General features: G+C 42.2%; 3 protein-coding genes across 5 annotated transcripts; 2 read left to right on the forward strand and 1 right to left on the reverse strand.

Moving 5' to 3' along the window:
* The first annotated feature begins 719 nt into the window (after nucleotides 1-719).
* On the forward strand, nucleotides 720-6,008 carry LOC106931528 (keratin, type I cytoskeletal 50 kDa-like). Of its 3 annotated transcripts, none has more exons than XM_088010612.1 (8): nucleotides 725-1,137; nucleotides 1,277-1,359; nucleotides 1,490-1,646; nucleotides 2,213-2,374; nucleotides 2,469-2,594; nucleotides 3,222-3,480; nucleotides 3,559-3,572; nucleotides 3,662-4,408. In XM_088010612.1, exons 1-6 carry the CDS (start codon nucleotides 817-819, stop codon nucleotides 3,444-3,446), a joined length of 1,074 nt encoding a protein of 357 aa, XP_087866738.1. In that variant the 5' UTR covers nucleotides 725-816; the 3' UTR covers nucleotides 3,447-3,480; nucleotides 3,559-3,572; nucleotides 3,662-4,408. The 3 variants fall into 3 exon arrangements, with proteins under 3 accessions (XP_087866677.1, XP_087866738.1, XP_014865181.2); XM_015009695.2 differs by having other exon boundaries at nucleotides 3,222-3,442; XM_088010551.1 differs by lacking the exons at nucleotides 3,559-3,572; nucleotides 3,662-4,408 and adding an exon at nucleotides 4,633-6,008 and having other exon boundaries at nucleotides 720-1,137; nucleotides 3,222-3,442.
* Nucleotides 6,009-9,194: 3,186 nt separating this feature from the next.
* Nucleotides 9,195-11,524, forward strand: LOC106931526 (keratin, type I cytoskeletal 50 kDa-like). Its single transcript, XM_015009694.2, has 8 exons — nucleotides 9,195-9,562; nucleotides 9,694-9,776; nucleotides 9,926-10,082; nucleotides 10,434-10,595; nucleotides 10,672-10,797; nucleotides 10,910-11,130; nucleotides 11,247-11,263; nucleotides 11,380-11,524. Exons 1-8 carry the CDS (start codon nucleotides 9,212-9,214, stop codon nucleotides 11,442-11,444), a joined length of 1,182 nt encoding a protein of 393 aa, XP_014865180.2. The 5' UTR covers nucleotides 9,195-9,211; the 3' UTR covers nucleotides 11,445-11,524.
* A 2,292-nt stretch (nucleotides 11,525-13,816) lies between these two features.
* Nucleotides 13,817-15,421, reverse strand: LOC148161055 (uncharacterized). The gene is made up of 4 exons (XM_088011419.1): nucleotides 15,185-15,421; nucleotides 15,044-15,088; nucleotides 14,827-14,943; nucleotides 13,817-14,172 (listed from the first exon to the last, which is right to left on the reverse strand). The coding sequence occupies exons 1-4, from the start codon at nucleotides 15,210-15,212 to the stop codon at nucleotides 14,060-14,062; spliced, it is 303 nt and encodes a 100-aa protein (XP_087867545.1). The 5' UTR covers nucleotides 15,213-15,421; the 3' UTR covers nucleotides 13,817-14,059.
* Nucleotides 15,422-17,462: the final 2,041 nt, after the last annotated feature.

Genomic DNA, 17,462 nt, shown 5'->3' on the forward strand with positions numbered 1-17,462 from the left:
AAACTGGCTGCAACACGGAAGTGATGGAAGATACAAACAAGCGGTGGACTAAAAGATACCGGCTTTTCTTTGCTTCCGATTTCAATATTCAGCGGCAGCTCGATGGGGCCGTGAGGAATGAGTCGTTTTTGTCACCGTAGCGGACAGAATGGGAAGCCTCTGTTAGCCGCTCCGGGGCCCCACGCAGCCCCACGGTGAACCCCGACTAACGCCGCTGCTTCTCTCCAGCCAGGTGAGCAGTTTGGAGATTATCTATCTGGTTTTTACTATATTTAACGTTGCCTAAGGTGCCTGAATTACAATCACAGGCTATTAAACAATAGCTCAGCTCTCTCTGAATCTTTTGTCTCAGAAAAACAACAACTAGTTAGGTAGCATAAGCAATGAAGCACATGCGCCTGGAGGCTGAGCGCTATACATCCCCCCACCGCCAGGAGGCGGCACCGTGCTACAGAGCCCAGCCGAGCCGCTGGAAACGCGGTCACTTTGAAATAGAGCCGGTGCTAAAAATTCACAAAGCATCATGTCTTAACGCCTTTTCATTTAGAAACCGAACAAAATGTGGATCCACAAGTTTGACTTGTAAAGATAGGAATCAGCCCCCCCACTATTGTTGATGAAAACTTTGCATAGCAAAATGCAGGATATTATCTGTGAGCAGCATTCCTCCTTTCATCTGAAGCTCCAGGCCCTTCCCACTTTGCTATATAACCAGGGAGTCCCGGTGGTGTTTTGTACTGCAGATCATCTCCAGTTGTTCTTGCTGGTTCAGATCCAAACTCTCCAAGATGTCTCTCCTCCAGATCCTTTGGCCAGATGTCCACCGGTCAGAAGACCATGAGTGTCTACGGTGGAGCAGGGGGTTCTGGCACCCGCATCTCCTTAGGCCAGATTGACTACTTGACCCGTTCAGGAGCCATCAACATGAAGGATCTCGATCTCCACGTTGATGCCAACGAGAAGGCCACGCTTCAGAACCTGAACGACCGTCTGGCCTCCTACCTGGAGAAGGTGCACAAGCTGGAGAAGGAGAACGAACGTCTGGAAAAGCAGATCGCAGAGTGGTACACAAGCAAAACTGTGATCAGCCACGATTGCAGTGCCTACATGGCCACCATCGAAGATCTGCAGAACAAGGTAAGAAGAAAACATCCAAAACGTTGCAACCCCTGTTAGTCTGAAATTTACAAGCTTCGGAGTATATCTCTGTCAAATTGTAAAAAAAGAAAAAGAAAAAAAGCTGTATTTTACCCTGATGATTATTTTTCATCCTCAGATCCGAGATGCCACCACATTCAGCACTGAGATCTACTTGCAAATTGATAATTCAAAACTGGCTGCTGAAGACTTTAAAATGAAGTGAATGTTTTCTCTAGGTGTTTACTTCCATCTTCTGTTGTAACATTTCGCTCATGCATCACAATCAGACAACCTCTGCTTGTAAGTATGTCCCGAAACCTCTCTGACCTGTTCTGCCCTTCCTTATCAGATCTGAGATCGAGCTCAGCATGAGGCAGGCTGTAGAGGGCGAGATCGCTGGACTGAAGAGAGTCATGGATGATCTCACTCTGGAGAAAATGCATCTGGAGACTCTGTGCGAGTCTCTGAAGGAGGATCTGATCATGTTGAAGAGGGACCACGAGGAGGTAAGGCTGCAGAGAAAATGACGTCCCTTGCAGAGCAGCTTTAAGGTTTACTGATGTGTCAGCGTGTCATTGTGTCCATGTTTGTGTCCGACACACATAAAATCAGTAGGATGGCTCATTTCCAGGCCTCTACGGAACTTGATGGCTTGATTTATTGATGAGGTCATTGAATCTTTTGATTTGGGTGTTCTTCATCTAGACGTTACATGATTTAGACTCTGAAGAAGAGTTGGGGACTTCTGGTCTACACCATCTTTAAAGACAACAGAAAAAAAAACTGAGAAGTATTTTAGTTAATTTGTGTTAAATTACTTGAGTTCTCAATTATCCATTGTCTCAGCAGCAGCTATTTACTGAAGGAAAATGTTGTTTCACTCTAACTTCTCTCTTCATGGTGTGCCAACCCAATCGTACATAATTTATATGCCTGATAAAAGAGAGGAAATATTGTCTCTTATTTCTGTTTAAATAAGCCGCTCTGCTGCATTTGGCTTCACCCGTCTCCTCACATTTAATTCTTGTCTTCTTCCATTTACTCAGGCCTGTTATTTGTTGAACACCTGCAGGAAATCTCTCTGCTGGGGGAGCAGACAGGCGACCAGGTTAACGTGGAGGTCGACGTTCCTTCTCCAGCAGATCTGAGCCAGACCATGACGGAGCTCAGGGAGCACTACGAGGCTCTTATCGCCAAGAACAGCAAGGACGTTGAGATGTGGTACCACAACAAGGCGAGACATAAAATAAAAAATAACATTCAACACAGCAAGAACTAATCGAGAGGCGTCTGGAGTGGTTAATAATAGTTAATGTTTTTCTGCCCAGATGACATCGGAGGGGAAGGTTGTAGAAGAGCAAACAACCAGTCTGGAGGGATTCCGCTTGGAGATGAAGGACCTGAAGACCACCGTGCAGAGGCTTCAGGTTGAACTGCAGTCCGATTTCAGTATGGTACGTCCTACCGCTAACCGAGACATTTACGTGTCCCATATTGGTCCAATGAGGTAGAAAAACTGACATTCAGCATGATTTCATGGTTCCCTTTATATGACCAAGTTTGTCCCATTTACGTCACAAATTACTTTTACATGTAACTGAAGTTAATGCATTTAAGTTTCCAAGAAAAATGCAAACTTTTTGTTCTAAAAACCTACTAGGAGACTTGACTTTGAATACAAAGTAGAGATAATCTGCTTTTCATCTGAAAAATGTAATGGATATTTTCTCTATTTATTTTATTTACTTTTTTTACTTTACAAAAACCTAATCAGTACAGTTAGAGAATTGTACATTTTGCTACATAGTGATGCAGTTGTTGGCTGGTACAGGCTGTTTGATGTTGTTTTTAGCAGCTACATTTGGAAACGGCTGCATGCAGTAATGCCAACTCATTCTAAACAGGACATACAGAATCCAACATCTTTACACAATATATAAAACTGGCACTGTTCTTTTGACAAACCAAGCTGATGCAAGTTTTCGTGAGGGAATGTTGCGTTTCACCGTTACTAGAAGATGATAAATCATTTACCAAGACACAACTTAACGTATCTGTTCATTATCCATCCTTTCCATCAGAAATTATCTCTGGAAGAATCTCTGCAAGAGACTCAGCAAGGCTACGCTGCCCAGCTGGCAGGTTTCCAGGTTGTGGTCACGGGCCTGGAAGCTCAGATTTCAGAAGTTAATGCTGCGATACAGGAGAAGAGGCAGATGTACGACACTCTTCTGGACCTCACAACCCGTCTGGAGGCAGAGATTGTAGAGTACAGGAGGCTGCTTGATGGGGAGGACGGCAGGTGAGAGCTAGGAAGATACATGTACACTAATATTACAGGTAATAAACAAAAAATGGATAAAGTAAAAAATTTAACAAAACGTGAACTAATGTTTTATTTTTATTCTTCTCCAACAGCAGCTCTAAACAAGGCAAGATATTTTTTCTCTTTCAGTATTTTTAAATTATCGTTTTGCAGAATATAAAGTATCAATAAATCTTGTTTTATCACTTTTTGCAGTGAAAACAGTGGATGGAAAACAGGCTGACTCCTCCAAGAGCGCTGATGCGGATCAGATGAAGTAAAAAGAAATGGAAAGAAACCGCAAAATGCAACAAAGATGCTGCAGCTCCACTAACGTTTCATGTGTATTTGTCAAACACAAAACAGGATTGTTTCACCTATTATACTCATTCACGTCTCTGTCTTTACAAATAAAAATCAGTCTCACAGTACCACAACTAATCTGAACCAGTCTGAGCGCGGCGACCCAGTCCAATGTTGTTTGTTCATATTAATATGCACTCATTGAAATTAATGGACTCAAACAATGCATGAAAATCACAGAATAACACCAGGTAGCAGCCACAGATCCATCTTTGAAGAAGATGGAATAAGTAGAGAGGGGTAATTTAAATGTATGTAAAATATAATTATAGTCTGCAGAGTTCTGTTGAAATATGTATCTGCATCTTTTTATTTGATGTAGACGGCACTACATCAAATAAAAAGATGCAGGTTACTCAAGGTAACCTGGAGTCAGGCAGACATTTCATCATATTCACTAGTTTACAAATTAATGCATACATGACAGGTATTTGCTCCTCTGCCTTCATCTACAGTGTCTGTAAAAAATATTCTCTCTCGGGTGTTTTATCCCTTTGTTACTTCTACAAATCAATCATAATCAACAAAATTGAATGTTTTTGACTAAAACAATAAAACTGTCAAACTGATTTCTACGAATAAAATGTTCAATGAAAATAAGTGATTTACCCCCTTCAAGTCACTATTTAGTAGTCGTACATTTGGCTGCAGTGACGGCGTGTAGTCTGTGTGGACAGGTCTCAGTTGGGCTTCCTTCCAAAACTCTTCAAACTCTGTCAGGTTTCTTGGGGATCGGCTGTTCGGGTCTTGCCACATAATCTCTATCGGATTGAGCTGCCCTTATTTCAGCCTATGACCTTGGATCATTTTCCTGTCTCTGACAGCCACCACTTTCCTCAGTTATACCACCGCTGTGTGACTGGTCCACTCTTCCATGTTTCCAGCGCTGACCCAGACCACAGACGACCTCCACCTCCAACTGACGCATGGTTAATCGTCAGTGTGACTTGCCTCAGATAGCAATGCTTTTACAAATCCTCCAGGCCAACCAAACCCAATCTCTTCCAGCAGAGGGTCCCAGAGCTCCACCAGCCCGTCAGCCTTCCTGTGACGTCACAATTCCTGAAAGGTCCTTGGAGGACTTGGGCCGTGCTGGAAGATTTCTTCTGCAATATTCTTTAGTTTTCAACCCTGCCCCGTCCGTCTCTGTTGTTGTGTTCTTGAGCAAGACGCCTACCGGTGGTGCTCAGAGACCGAGGGCGCGGTACAGCAGCCTCGCTTCTGCCAGACAGGCCCAGGGCAGCTGTGGCTACAGTCCAGTAGTTTTCCATCAGTGTGTGAATCAGTGGGTGAATGGGAATGACTGATGTCATCTTACAGTGTCCTAATAAAGTGATATATGTATACCTACCACTATAACAAATTCTGCTGGACGATAAATTGTTCCAAAAGTTATTGAGATAAACAATAACATTGTTTTTTTTTTGAGACCATTTTTAAGAAATATAATGGTAATTGCATAATAATGCAAAAACACATTCTTAATAAACTTTAAATTCTAATGAACATTTAACACTGGAACTGGAATACATTTTAAATATCCAAACTAAATAAAACAACAAATAATATTAATTTTGAAGTCTTTGTAAACAAAATTGTCCATTAAAAAAGGGCTAGTTGAGACCAAAGTAGCAAACTGAAAACTTTTTTCCTCCAGTTTTAGGTAGAAAGAGAAAAAAAACTAGATTAACAATAAATCATGCCAGTGGAAATTATTGAGTTTGTTTTAATTTATTGTGCGATAAATTGATTTATTTATTATTGTAACAGGCCTAGATATGTGTAATTACATCTACTGATACATCTGGGCAAATCGTCATTGATGTCATTGATGTTCCTGGACTCATTGGGTGTTTCGGATCTTTCAGCATCATACACTCTCTCCTCGGTGACCCAACCAGCAATGAACAGACCCCAGCTTGTCTCCAGATGGCTAATCAGCTACATGGACTCCACGGTTCTCCTCTCTTACGTCACAACCATCTTGAAGTCCTTTCTGCTGCTTCATTCGTGATACGGATGGCTCTCCTCTTGATGCCAAGACTATTCCATTGGGGAAGCTGTTTGTTGTTTTTACCTCAGAATGACCGACTCTCTGTTATGCATATATCAATTTGATACAGTAGGAGCTTCCGCACTTCCAATATCTGTGCCTCCTGTCACTTTTTTCAGTCATTAAAACCGTTTAATCCGTTGTTAACACGTCGTAACCTGTTTTTCCGAGCCGCCTTTAAACGCAACATGAGCGCTACGACGCTGGCGCTGGGTTTACACCTGTGCGGCAGTGAAGGAGACCTGCTGCTGCTGTGCAGCTTGTTAACTAGCAGCCTGTAGGCTACTGATGTTGTTTATGTTCAAAAGTGTGCAGTACTTGTTACATTGAGTAACTTTTTTTGAAAAAAAAAAAAAGAAAAAAAAAGAAAAAAGGTGTTTATATGAGTAGTTTTACTACACTATGCCTTTTTCTTTTACTTCAGTAATATTATTATTATTGCTATGTACTCATTCTCATGTACAAAAATGCACTCTCATTGCATAATGTGGGTGAGGCACACTGAGGAATCTCTGCCTCTCTAGAGTGTAGCACTAAAGGTGAGAGGAGTGTCAATGATCTGTGAAGCAGGGAGAAGAAAGGTGAATGTTGCAATCAAGTGCAGTTGGTAAAGCAAAAGATAAAATCAGCCCTTTGCTAATCGTAGTTCTCTCTGATGATATATTTGCACAGACTGCAATATGACTTTACAAGCTGATACCTGTCTAAATTCAATCAATGCTTTTTGTGTTTTCAAGAATTAGTTTAAAACGGTAAATGGACTGAAAGTATGTAGCACTTTTTCCAGTCATACTGGACACTCAAAGCACTTTACACTAGAGCCGCATTCACCCATCCACACTCACAAATGCATACATGTTTATATACTGGTAGATAAATTGGTAGGGAAGTTGGGTTTAAGTGCCTTGCCCAGAGGCACATCAACGTGTGACAGGAGGAAGCTGGAATAAAACCTGGAAACCCTCCAACTGGACAACAACTACCCACTGAATGCCCCTTCAAATGGACAACACAGACCATTATCGCTTCAATATGCAGTAAAACACTTTCCTAATTGATAGAAGTATCAGCCCAAATATGCTTCCTCAAAGAAGCTATCTATTGATTGTCGCTCCAGCAGTGTCTCTTCAGATCAGAACACAGATCAGAAGGAAAACTGATACTTGTGCAGTTTGATTGTATTTGATTGGTGTGTTTGCATCAGTGTGATTAAAGTATGATGCATTGTTAAGCTGGTGCAGACAAAAAGCATATTTTATGAAATACATTGGACAAGAAATGTATTACATTATTATTGAAAACAACATTTATTTCAGAAACTTTATTTTTGCCAACAACAACGATTTCTCTGCTACAGCTCATGAAAATATATTGCACTTTCAAAATTCCATCAGATCAATTAAACAGATTTCCAATACATAGATGTGGCTGAATGAAAAATATGTTTAAACCGTGGGTAAAGATTGTTGTTCTCTAAAGGTTCCTTTAATCTGAAACAACGAGCCTCACTGAAACGCATAAGTCCGATTTATTAGATGTGTTTATATGCCCCCTAGAGGAGCTGCAGAAATCCCTGACGGTATTTTTGTTTTTTTACTTTGGAGGATTCAGGCTGAGCAACATTTTATGACATCACACAGTTACAAAAAAAGATAAACAAAAAAATGAATGGTAGAAAGCTGTGTTGCAAGCTTGTCCTGGTAATAAAATGTGATGATTCAAGGGCCCTAAGGCGAGTGTGAAACTCTGCTTAAATTTAAATGTAAATTCAATCTCATTTTGCATAAAAAGGCTGGTTTGGAGGGACTAACTGCCTTTTATTTTGGTATTATCTTAATTTAATCAAAATGCTCGGCTTGTTGTATTAAGTCACTAGAAACTGTTGACAAGCTGCAATGACAGATGTCCTCTGCTGAGTGGAAGGAGCTGAACATTTCTGGAATGAAAAGACGCATTCCTGGAGCTGCTGTTTTTCACCCTGTTCATCAGTTTGACAGCGGTCTGAAGTTGTGACATGATTGATCCATTTTCTTCCGCTTATCCGGAGTCGGGTCGCAGGGATAGCAGCTGAAGAAGGGAGGCCCAGACTTCCCTCTCCTCAGCCACTTGTTCAATCTGAAATGATTGATTACAGAAAACAAGCAGCAAAGCATTCTTGACATGTTGTGCTCAGGGGTAGTGCCAAACTGTGGAGAAAGGTTGGCCCAGGAGTTCCTTACAGACTGCTTGGTTTAAATGTTTAATGTAAATATGTATTTCTATGTAAATTCATGCTGAGCAGTTGAAGGTGGGACAGTCTGTCTGGAACTGCTGGGCCAACTTTTTCTCCCTGGTCCGGCTCTGGTTGTGCCACAACACAGATATGATTGGTTCTTCCAAAGGACTTAGTCTACATCAATAAATATCTATAGCAATCATACCTTATTATAATAGCCTCAAGCAAAGTGCATTATGAGCCGAGTTAAAGAAAATGCACATGTGAACCCTTCTTACCACAAACGTCTTGAATAACCAAACTCCCCTCGGATTCAGAGTGGGGGTAACCACACCCCTCCAGGTCTCATCTTCATCGCCCACTAGAGCGTTGAAATCCCCCAACAAGAGAAGAACGTCCCCAGGTGGAGCCCTCTCCAGCAGCAACTCTACTGACCCCTCCACATGGGCGGAGAGAGACTGTCCTCTCGTTCACTGAGGTGAACCCCAACATTCAGGGGGTTGAGGTAGAAACCTGTTGTTGAGGTTTCTACCTCAACATGTGCTTGGACAGCCTCTGCACACCTACTTGGTAGCTCAGGAACTCAAGGAGGTACGAGTTTGTCCTGTAAAACATTGATTTGATGGTTCGATCCCCCTCTCTGTCCATCTCAGTTATTGTGTCCATGGGCAAAGCACTTCACCCAGCTTGCCTGGTGGTGGTGGTCAGAGGAGCGACTGGCATCTGTTTTATGGCAATAAGTCACCAAATTACATACATTTTCAACATTATGCTAAGTGGCTCCTGAAGTGTTGCATAAATTAATTCAATCTTTATCTATTTTCAGACATGCACACAAGGAAATGATAAAGGGTTTCATCTAATGACAGTCCTTTGGTGATAAAGACAACAATGTGGATTCACAAGTTTGACTCAAAAAGATAAGAATCAGCCCCCTAAGCAATAGTCTCCACACCCAAGGTGATGAAAACTTTGCATAGCAAAGTGTACGGTATGATCTGTGAGCAGCATTCCTCGTTTCATCTGAAGCTCCAGGCCCTTCCCACTTTGCTATATAACCAGGGAGTCCCGGTGGTGTTTTGTACTGCAGATCATCTCCAGTTGTTCTTGCTGGTTCAGATCCAAACTCTCCAAGATGTCTCTCTCCTCCAGATCCTTTGGCCAGATGTCCACCGGTCAGAAGACCATGAGTGTCTACGGTGGAGCAGGGGGTTCTGGCACCCGCATCTCCGTAGGCCAGATTGACTACTTGACCCGTTCAGGAGCCATCAACATGAAGGATCTCGATCTCCACGTTGATGCCAACGAGAAGGCCACGCTTCAGAACCTGAACGACCGTCTGGCCTCCTACCTGGAGAAGGTGCACAAGCTGGAGAAGGAGAACGAACGTCTGGAAAAGCAGATCGCAGAGTGGTACACAAGCAAAACTGTGATCAGCCATGATTACAGCGCCTACATGGCCACCATCGAAGATCTGCAGAACAAGGTAAGAAGAAAACATCCAGAAGTGTGATCGCTGTTAGAAGTCTACAAGTTTTGGAGTATAACTCAATGTCAAATTGTAAAAACTAAAAGAAAGGTGTATTTTACCCTGATGTTTCTTCTTTTTATCCTCAGATCCGAGATGCCACCATGGTCAACACAAGGATCCTCTTGGAGATTGACAATTCAAAACTGGCTGCTGACGATTTTAAAGTGAAGTGAGTGTTTTTTTCTGAGTGTTTTCTCCCTAGCAACTCTTGTAATATTTCATGCATCATAACGTGAGCTCATGCCTTACATAAAAAGTCATATCTGTTCCATGAAGCCTCTCTGACCTGCTCTGTCATTCCTTCTGAAATTTTCTCAGATATGAGAACGAGCTGAGCATGAGGCAGGCTGTAGACGCCGACATTGCTGGACTGAAGAGAGTCATGGATGATCTCACTTTGTGCAAAATGGATCTGGAGACTCAGCTGGAGACTCTGAAGGAGGAGCTCATCATGCTGAAGAGGAACCACGAGGAGGTAAGGCTGCAGAGGAAACTGAGAGCTCTAGGAAAAAACCAGTTTGTCTATACCAATTCTACACAGAACAATAAGCTACTCTTCTGTGATTGATAAAACTGTTTCACATCAACTATTAGTAGCAGAAATTTACAATAGATAGATTAAGTGTAATCCCTTCTCTAGTTGCATGTAAGAAATGAAGAAATCTTATTTTTGGCAGTAAATCAACAGCTAAGTAACTCTTTGGTTTTTCCACTGCTGCTACCTTCTCTCTTTAAATTTCTGTGAATTGCTGTCATCTCCTATTAGCAAATGTCTGCTATTTGTCCATCAGTGTAGGTGATAAACACCATGCTTATCCCCCTGCAGGACTTGGCTCAGCTGAGGAAGCAGATGAGCGGCCAGGTTAACGTGGAGGTGGACGCTGGTTCTCAAGTTGACCTGAACCAGATCATGACAGAGATCAGGGAGCACTACGAGGCTCTTATCACCAAGAACCGCAAGGATCTTGAGCTGTGGTACCAGAACAAGGTGAGACACAAAGCTGCAGTCCTTACAGTCCAACAGAGCTTCACTGGACTCCAACATTTGATGTGATTCTTTCCAGACTTCAGTGGTGGAGAAGGATGTAGTAGAACAAACAACCAATCTTCAGACATCCCGCAATGAGATTAAAGAACAGAAGAACATCCTTCAGAAATATCAGATTGAACTGCAGTCACATCTGAGTATGGTAGGCCTCACCTTTTCTTTGTCTCATTTTCACTCCATTCAGTTGTCCTTCTCATGCAGTTGAACCAAACTATGAAAAAGCAAAACAAAACCCTTTTCTCCTTCCCCAACAGAAATCATCTCTGGAGGCATCTCTGCTGGAGACTCAGCAACGCTACGCTAACCAGCTATCAGGTCTCCAGGAAGTTGTCACAGGCCTGGAAGCCCAGTTGATAAGTCTGACCGAAAACATCAAAGAAAACGAACAGAAGTACGGCACTCTTCTGGACATCAAGACTCGTCTGGAGTTGGAGATTTCAGAGTACCGGAGGCTGCTTGATGGGGAGGACAGCAGGTGAGAGCTAGGAAGACGCATGTACACAAATATTACAGATAATAATAATAAAAAATGAGTGAGTAAATCTAAAATGTAATTGTTAATTGTTGTCTTTCCACTTTTTTCATTTCCAGTTCGAGCTCAAGAAAAGGTGAGAAACATCTATTAGATTTCAACATGAATAAAACACGAGGGTTTTGTAAAAAAGAAAAAGAAAATAAAAAAAAAGTCAAGTGAAAACTAATCTTATTTCTCCACTTTTTTCAGTGATTACAAAGACCACTGTTGTGGAGGAGACATATGTGAATGGAGTCAAGGTTGAGACCAAGTAAAAAGTAAAAAGGAATCAAAAGAAATGAATTAAAAAATATAAGCTAGCAAAACTCAATAAAGATTCTGCAGTGCAACTAAAGTTTTCTGTCATTTGTTATCTATCTATGTATCCATCTGTCCTCTGTACCCCCTTGTACTCTGTATTCCCTGCAGAATTTCAGGGGTGTTGTTGCCCACAGTTAGGAGAATTTTACTAACTCTTATCAGAGAAATGCACCAAAGCAACTGAGAAAACCCCCTGACTTCCCGTAGTGTTTTGATCCAATTGTGCCCAACTCTGCAAAACATTTAAACTTGAAAAAGGAAACTCATCTGCTGCCTTGACAGTACAAGTAAAGTCAACCAGAAACTAGTTTTTGCTTTAACCCATAAATTAAAGTTCATCAAGTTAATTTAACACATTTTCTAAATGTTGTTTTTTAAGCTCAGTTATCATGGATTGTGAGTTGCTCTAACTTACAGAGAGCATCACAGCTCTGTTCAAAAGACGACCCAATTATCGTCAAAACTCAACCAACACACGTAGTTATTTGAGGTCAAACCGCCACCGCCCACAGATGTTGTTCAAACAAGAATTTTTAACTCCTGCATGGTCACCAGCAAAACTTGAAGTTGTTTCTTAGATCCCTTTTCCTCAGCATCCGATGAAACAAAACTGTTACCGTCAATTCAGTTTTGAGTCTACTAAGTGTTACATTTGCATATCCATCCATAAGCTCTCACAATCATGGTTTGTTAAAGAGTCGTCACTCTTCAGCCATATGATGGGATGTTGCTTGTAAAATGAGACATGTTGCCTCCAGATGAATGTTTGCTTATTGCACATGAAGGCTTTTATACGGCTGTCTCAAGATCCCACAACGCTTCTCTCTGAAATATGATCTTACATAGTTTGACTGACTTCACCCTCAATCAGCAGGATACTGAAGCAACCAAACCTCTCTGACTTCCCCTAAAACTCTAAAACAGTCACGTATTTACAGAGTTTTGAGAAAGCGTTCACATCCAACCTTGCAGAACCAGCTGTCAATACAAGCTTTCTCAGCTACATATTTTTTACATGAATGTCTTGCCTAACATTCTCAGTTTGGTTTAGCTCTAGACCTTGACTCGGCCATTCCAGCATGCTTTTAACACCTGCATGTTTACGGTTGTTATCCTGCTGGAGGGTGAACTGCTGCCTCCGCCTAAAGACTTTGGGAGGCTCTATTTATTTATTTTTGCTCTTTTTAGTTCCATCCATCTCCTTGTCAGTTCCAGTCAGCTTTAACTCTGCTTTAAAATTCAACCCTAACTTTAATACTGACCTGTTGTTATGATGCTGATATAAACAACATCATAAAAATATATATGATGCTGTTTGTTTACTAATGTTCTCTAACAAACACAGAAGTGAATTTATAAGGAAATTAAATAAGCAAGTTTACTCGGTAGCCTTTGATGGGAATTGGTTGCAATGGGTTTTATTTAGGGGTATCACATTTGTATGTAGAAATGTGTATAAAGTGTTGCAGATCATAATGATGTTAATAATAACATTATTATTATTATTATTATTATTATTATTATTATTAATATTATTATTATTATTATTATTAGTAGTAGTAGTAGTAGTAGAAGTAGGTGAAGCCTGGGATCCTGGTGTTGCTGTTATCTGGACAGGAAGTGCAGGTTCCACTTCCTGGCCCCACCTTAAAGTGTCCTGATGGAGAAGCTGCAGAAAGAGGGATTACTTTACTGGTTTTAGTCAGAATGTGAGCAGCAGCGATCTGGATCAGCTGCAGCCGGACCATTGATTTATTAGTCAGACCTGTGAAGATGCTGCTGCAGTAATCAATGCCACTAAAGATAAACGCCTGGATGAGTTTCTCTGATGCTGAGACTTTAGTCCTCTGATCCTGGAGATGTTCTTCAGCTGATAGAGATGGTTTCAGTCTGGCCTCATGGTTTCAGAGCAACCGCTTTAGCCTCACCACTTTCTGTTGAGCAGAACGCTTCACACCCGCTGCTGTCAGGGAACCGCCTACTTCCTGTGGGTTAGAACCTCAACAGAACCCAGCTGGGTCCAGTTCTGGTTCTGTTCCAGCAGGTTCTGCTGTTTCAGGACTTAAGTGAAATCCTAACACTGACATCTCCCAAAGTCAGTCAGTGTCTGTGACTGACTCTCACGTTGGGGACACTTTTGATTTGTCTTGTTTCCTTTAAAGAAAGAAAAACTGAAGCAGCATCAGAACCTGCTGGTTCTGCTTCAGTCTGAGAGGAGAATCCATATCAGGCGCCGCCTCACTTCCTGCTTCTCACTTTGACTAGACCAAAGTCTGATCATCATCGTCATTATTTCAAACCTGCTGGAAATGAAGACAGGAAGCAGTTCTGGTTCAACAGGAAGTCCTTTATTGTGGCATTGAGACGGTGAGTTATTGACGGGTTAATTTGGAGTTCTGGTTCTGATTCAATGGACCGAGCCGTTACAGAACCTGGACCGTCGTTACAGAATAAAGCAGCAGAAACTTGTTCTCTCACTGCTGAGGGATTCTGGGTAATAAAACGCCAGGATGTGAAGACATCAGCAGTGTTGCTCCTGAGACCTGGAGGGGTCATCGGCCTATAAAGGTCAGAGGTTATGCACTGTGGTGACATCATCAATGATGTTCTCATAGTCCTCATCAGATTCCTGATCCGGGTCAGCAGGCAGGGAGGCGGTCACGGCTCCAGTCGAATCAAAACCTGCAGGTATTAGTTTAGCTTAGAATTAGCTTAGCTTAGTTTAGCTTAGTTTAGTTTTAGCTTAGCTTAGCTTAGCTTAGCTTAGCGCAGTTTAGCTTAGCTCAGTTTAGCTATAGATTTTTGTGACTTTGTAAGTAAATAAGCTGGTGGATAGGATCACAAGTAAGTCACAGCCAAGCGCCAACTACCCAAAAGGAAGGAAATCGGGTCTTTATATATGTGTGGTTGTGTGCGTGTGTGTGTGTGTGCGTGTGTGTGCATGTTAATATGCAACTGTATTACCAAGATTAAGTAGTGCCCGCATCTTGGCCCAACTCTAGAGGCCTACACCCTCCTAAATCCACATGTGGGGAGAGAGAGTGAGAGAGAATGGCACCGGGGGCGAGGGAGAGTAAATGAGCAATAAATCTAACAAATAGAGAATGACAGGAGGAATAAATAATGGACAAAATGGACCTAGACCAACTCGGATCAAAAAAAGCAGATTGAATCAAAATAACTAGAACTCAGAACAAGTGAACAGAAACCCAGAAAAACCCAAGATCCGGACAGAGCCAACGTTATCTCTGAATAAGACGAGACTTTAACTGCTTGAGCTGAAGTTATTGGATCAGAACTGGATCATGTTTTGGACCGCTCCCTGTCGCTTCTCACCTGGCATCATGTCTTCGAGGAGAACCGACATCCTGAAGGTGGAAAGGAAGAATGGGATGAGGATCAGCAGCTGGACCAGAGACCGGCTCGGAGAAAATGGAGCAACGCAGAGACCCACTGGATCAGAACCAAACAGCAGACAAACTAGATCAGAACAAGTAAAGGTTTCAGCCGAGTCGCTGAAGAACCAGAGGAAGCTTTACCTCCAAAGACTGACCTGTGAATCCAACTCCAAAGATCAGAATCAGCAGAACTCCCAGACCTGAAACAGGAGGAGGTCGGGCTGTTACTGCAGGTAGAACCAGGACCAGAACCAGAACCAGAAGCTTGTAAAATGTTGGAGGAGTGCAGGACTCACCGAGCAGCGCAGAGTCTAGCTTCATCATGTCTGAACCCACATCAGTCTGAGCTTCACCACTTCCCCTTGACCAGAACCAGAATCAGACTGCAGCAGGAAGTTGCTTATATGAAGGTGTAAAAACAAAGTTTTCTCTAATCATTCAGACATTTCATTTTCTGTTCAAATGTCTTCAGTTCTCACAAACATAAATGTGACTGAACAGAAAAATAAAATAAAGAAAAGCGGTTTATTCAACATCAGATCTCTCCTCAAACAATTTTCTAGTTAATGACTTGATCTGTGATAATAATCCTCTCCATGGGCTGCCACCTTAACGTGGTGGAGGGGTTTGAGTGTCCCAGTGATCCTAGGAGCTATGCTGTCGGGGGCTTCATGCCCCTGGTAAGGTCACCCAAGGCAGACCTTACCAGGGGCATGGTAAGGTCTGCCTTCCTCACTGGTGCCCTAGGTGGGGAACCTGAGAAATCACAGCCTGAAGACCTCTTATGATGAGCAAGATTATTGGATTCAGTATTCCCTCGCCCAGACGTGGGTCACCGGGGGCCCACCCTGGAGCCAGGCCAGGAGGTGGGGCTCACTTGCGAGGGCCTGGTGGTCAGACTTTTACTCATGGAGCATGGCCGGGCTCAGCCCAAAGAGGCGACATGGGTTCCCCTTCCCATGGACTCACCAACTGTGGGAGGGGCCGAAGGGGTTGCAGAAACTGCCTATGGGGACGTGGAATGTCACCTCTCTGATGGTGTGAGGTTGAGAGGTTTCAGCTACAAACAGTCGGTCTCACACGTAGCTCTGGTTCTGAAACCAGTCTCTTTGTGAAGTGTTGGCCGTTCTTCCACTCTGGAGTTGCCCATGGTGAAAGGCACCAGGCAGGAGTGGCCATACTTGCTCCCCCCCATCTTGGTTCCTTTAAGTTGGGGTTGTTATGGATTATGTGTTTTCCTCCATCTCTTTTAGCCTCTTTTATCTGCTTACACACGCAAGCTGGAGCTTACATAATTATGTGTGACTGCCGGCAGTCAAATGTAAACAGATTGAAACTGATTAGACTACCCCCTGGGGAGGGTACAGATTGCAGAGAAGAATAAAAAGCTAAACTCGCGCTACAATCTTTGCCTCACTTGGTTGCATCCTTAAGTTGAGCTAAAAGTGGCCCAGCGCTGGACGGTGAATGTAACTCTGTATCTGATCCATTTGTATGACATGTTTGGCTTGTAACATTTGATCATTTTTCAGCATTAAATCCTGTTTTTATATATAACCAAATCTCATTATTTCTGAAGGTAATTTACACTGAGGGGTTCTCGTCGGGTCCTGAAACTGGTTAAACAACCTGGTGGTGCACAGAGAAAAAAAAATTAATGAACTCCAACATGGTTTACCCCGGTGATCGAGAGGATCACCGGGTGGGGTGCCTACAGGTGAGGGGACGGGTTCTGACTGTTGTTTGTGCTTACGCGTCGAACAACAATTCAGATTACTATCTTGGAAGATAAAGCTTTGGCTTCTTTACTGGAAAGGATGAACTGATAATGAAAGTTTCTGAGCAAGTCTTTTCCTTATGTGTTTTTCAGAGAAGATGTTTGATTTGCTTTTGATTTAGCTAATAATTGACCAGAAATGGGAGAAATGGCTTCTCCCATTTCAATTAATGGGCTGTTTTTTTGGGGGGTTTTTTTGTTTGTTTTTTTTGTTTGTTTTTTTTGAAAAGCAATAACAAAATTATAAAATAAATAAATGAGGTCTTGTGTGGAGGTCTTCTTACACTGTTTGTGTTGTTTATAATGCATAAGAAAATCTGTCTTTTTCCTACTTTTGTCACTTAAGGAGTCAGAAACCAAAGACAGTTTTCTAACACATTGTGTGTATTTATAATTTTTCATTGCTAATACAAGAAGAGGGAAGCTGGCTGATAACCGGGCTCAAAGATTAGACTTCCTGAAAAGATTAGTGAAGGCTTTTTGGAAAATCCTGTTCTACTGTTAAATATAGCAGATTATTACTGGATAAAATAAATTTCTAGTTGCTAATTTTTGGTGGCTCAAACATGCTATCACACATAACAACCACTGAGGATTTGGAAACGGTTGCTCTTTATTAGCCAAAGTTATGAGGAGAAGAAGAGTTCTTACAGGCTGTATGCGGCGGGTCAGAGTCAGCCCGATCGTAACCAGGGAGACAAGGGCAGTAGGTAGAAACTCGAGTACGTACTGACCAACATTGTGAATTATTGTGATCAGCTACTGTATCACTAGATGGCGTACTTTAGCTATAAAAA

The sequence above is a fragment of the Poecilia mexicana genome, unplaced genomic scaffold (assembly GCF_051168715.1).
Source record: "Poecilia mexicana isolate PSO_F unplaced genomic scaffold, ASM5116871v1 scaffold_1, whole genome shotgun sequence".
NCBI classification, from domain to species: Eukaryota; Metazoa; Chordata; class Actinopteri; order Cyprinodontiformes; family Poeciliidae; genus Poecilia; species Poecilia mexicana.

Excerpts from the sequence above, each read along its gene's own strand:
- LOC106931528 (XM_088010551.1), top strand. The coding sequence starts at position 817 with ATGTCCACCGGTCAGAAGACCATGAGTGTCTACGGTGGAGCAGGGGGT. Across the intron at positions 1,360-1,489 it reads GCTGAAGACTTTAAAATGAA|ATCTGAGATCGAGCTCAGCA; the intron begins GTGAATGTTTTC and ends CTTCCTTATCAG. Across the intron at positions 1,647-2,212 it reads TGAAGAGGGACCACGAGGAG|GAAATCTCTCTGCTGGGGGA; the intron begins GTAAGGCTGCAG and ends GAACACCTGCAG.
- LOC106931526 (XM_015009694.2), top strand. The coding sequence starts at position 9,212 with ATGTCTCTCTCCTCCAGATCCTTTGGCCAGATGTCCACCGGTCAGAAG. Across the intron at positions 9,563-9,693 it reads TCGAAGATCTGCAGAACAAG|ATCCGAGATGCCACCATGGT; the intron begins GTAAGAAGAAAA and ends TTTTATCCTCAG. Across the intron at positions 10,798-10,909 it reads TGCAGTCACATCTGAGTATG|AAATCATCTCTGGAGGCATC; the intron begins GTAGGCCTCACC and ends CTTCCCCAACAG.
- LOC148161055 (XM_088011419.1), bottom strand. The coding sequence starts at position 15,212 with ATGATGAAGCTAGACTCTGCGCTGCTCG. Across the intron at positions 15,089-15,184 it reads GCTAGACTCTGCGCTGCTCG|GTCTGGGAGTTCTGCTGATT; the intron begins GTGAGTCCTGCA and ends CTCCTGTTTCAG. Across the intron at positions 14,944-15,043 it reads CTTTGGAGTTGGATTCACAG|TGGGTCTCTGCGTTGCTCCA; the intron begins GTCAGTCTTTGG and ends GTTCTGATCCAG.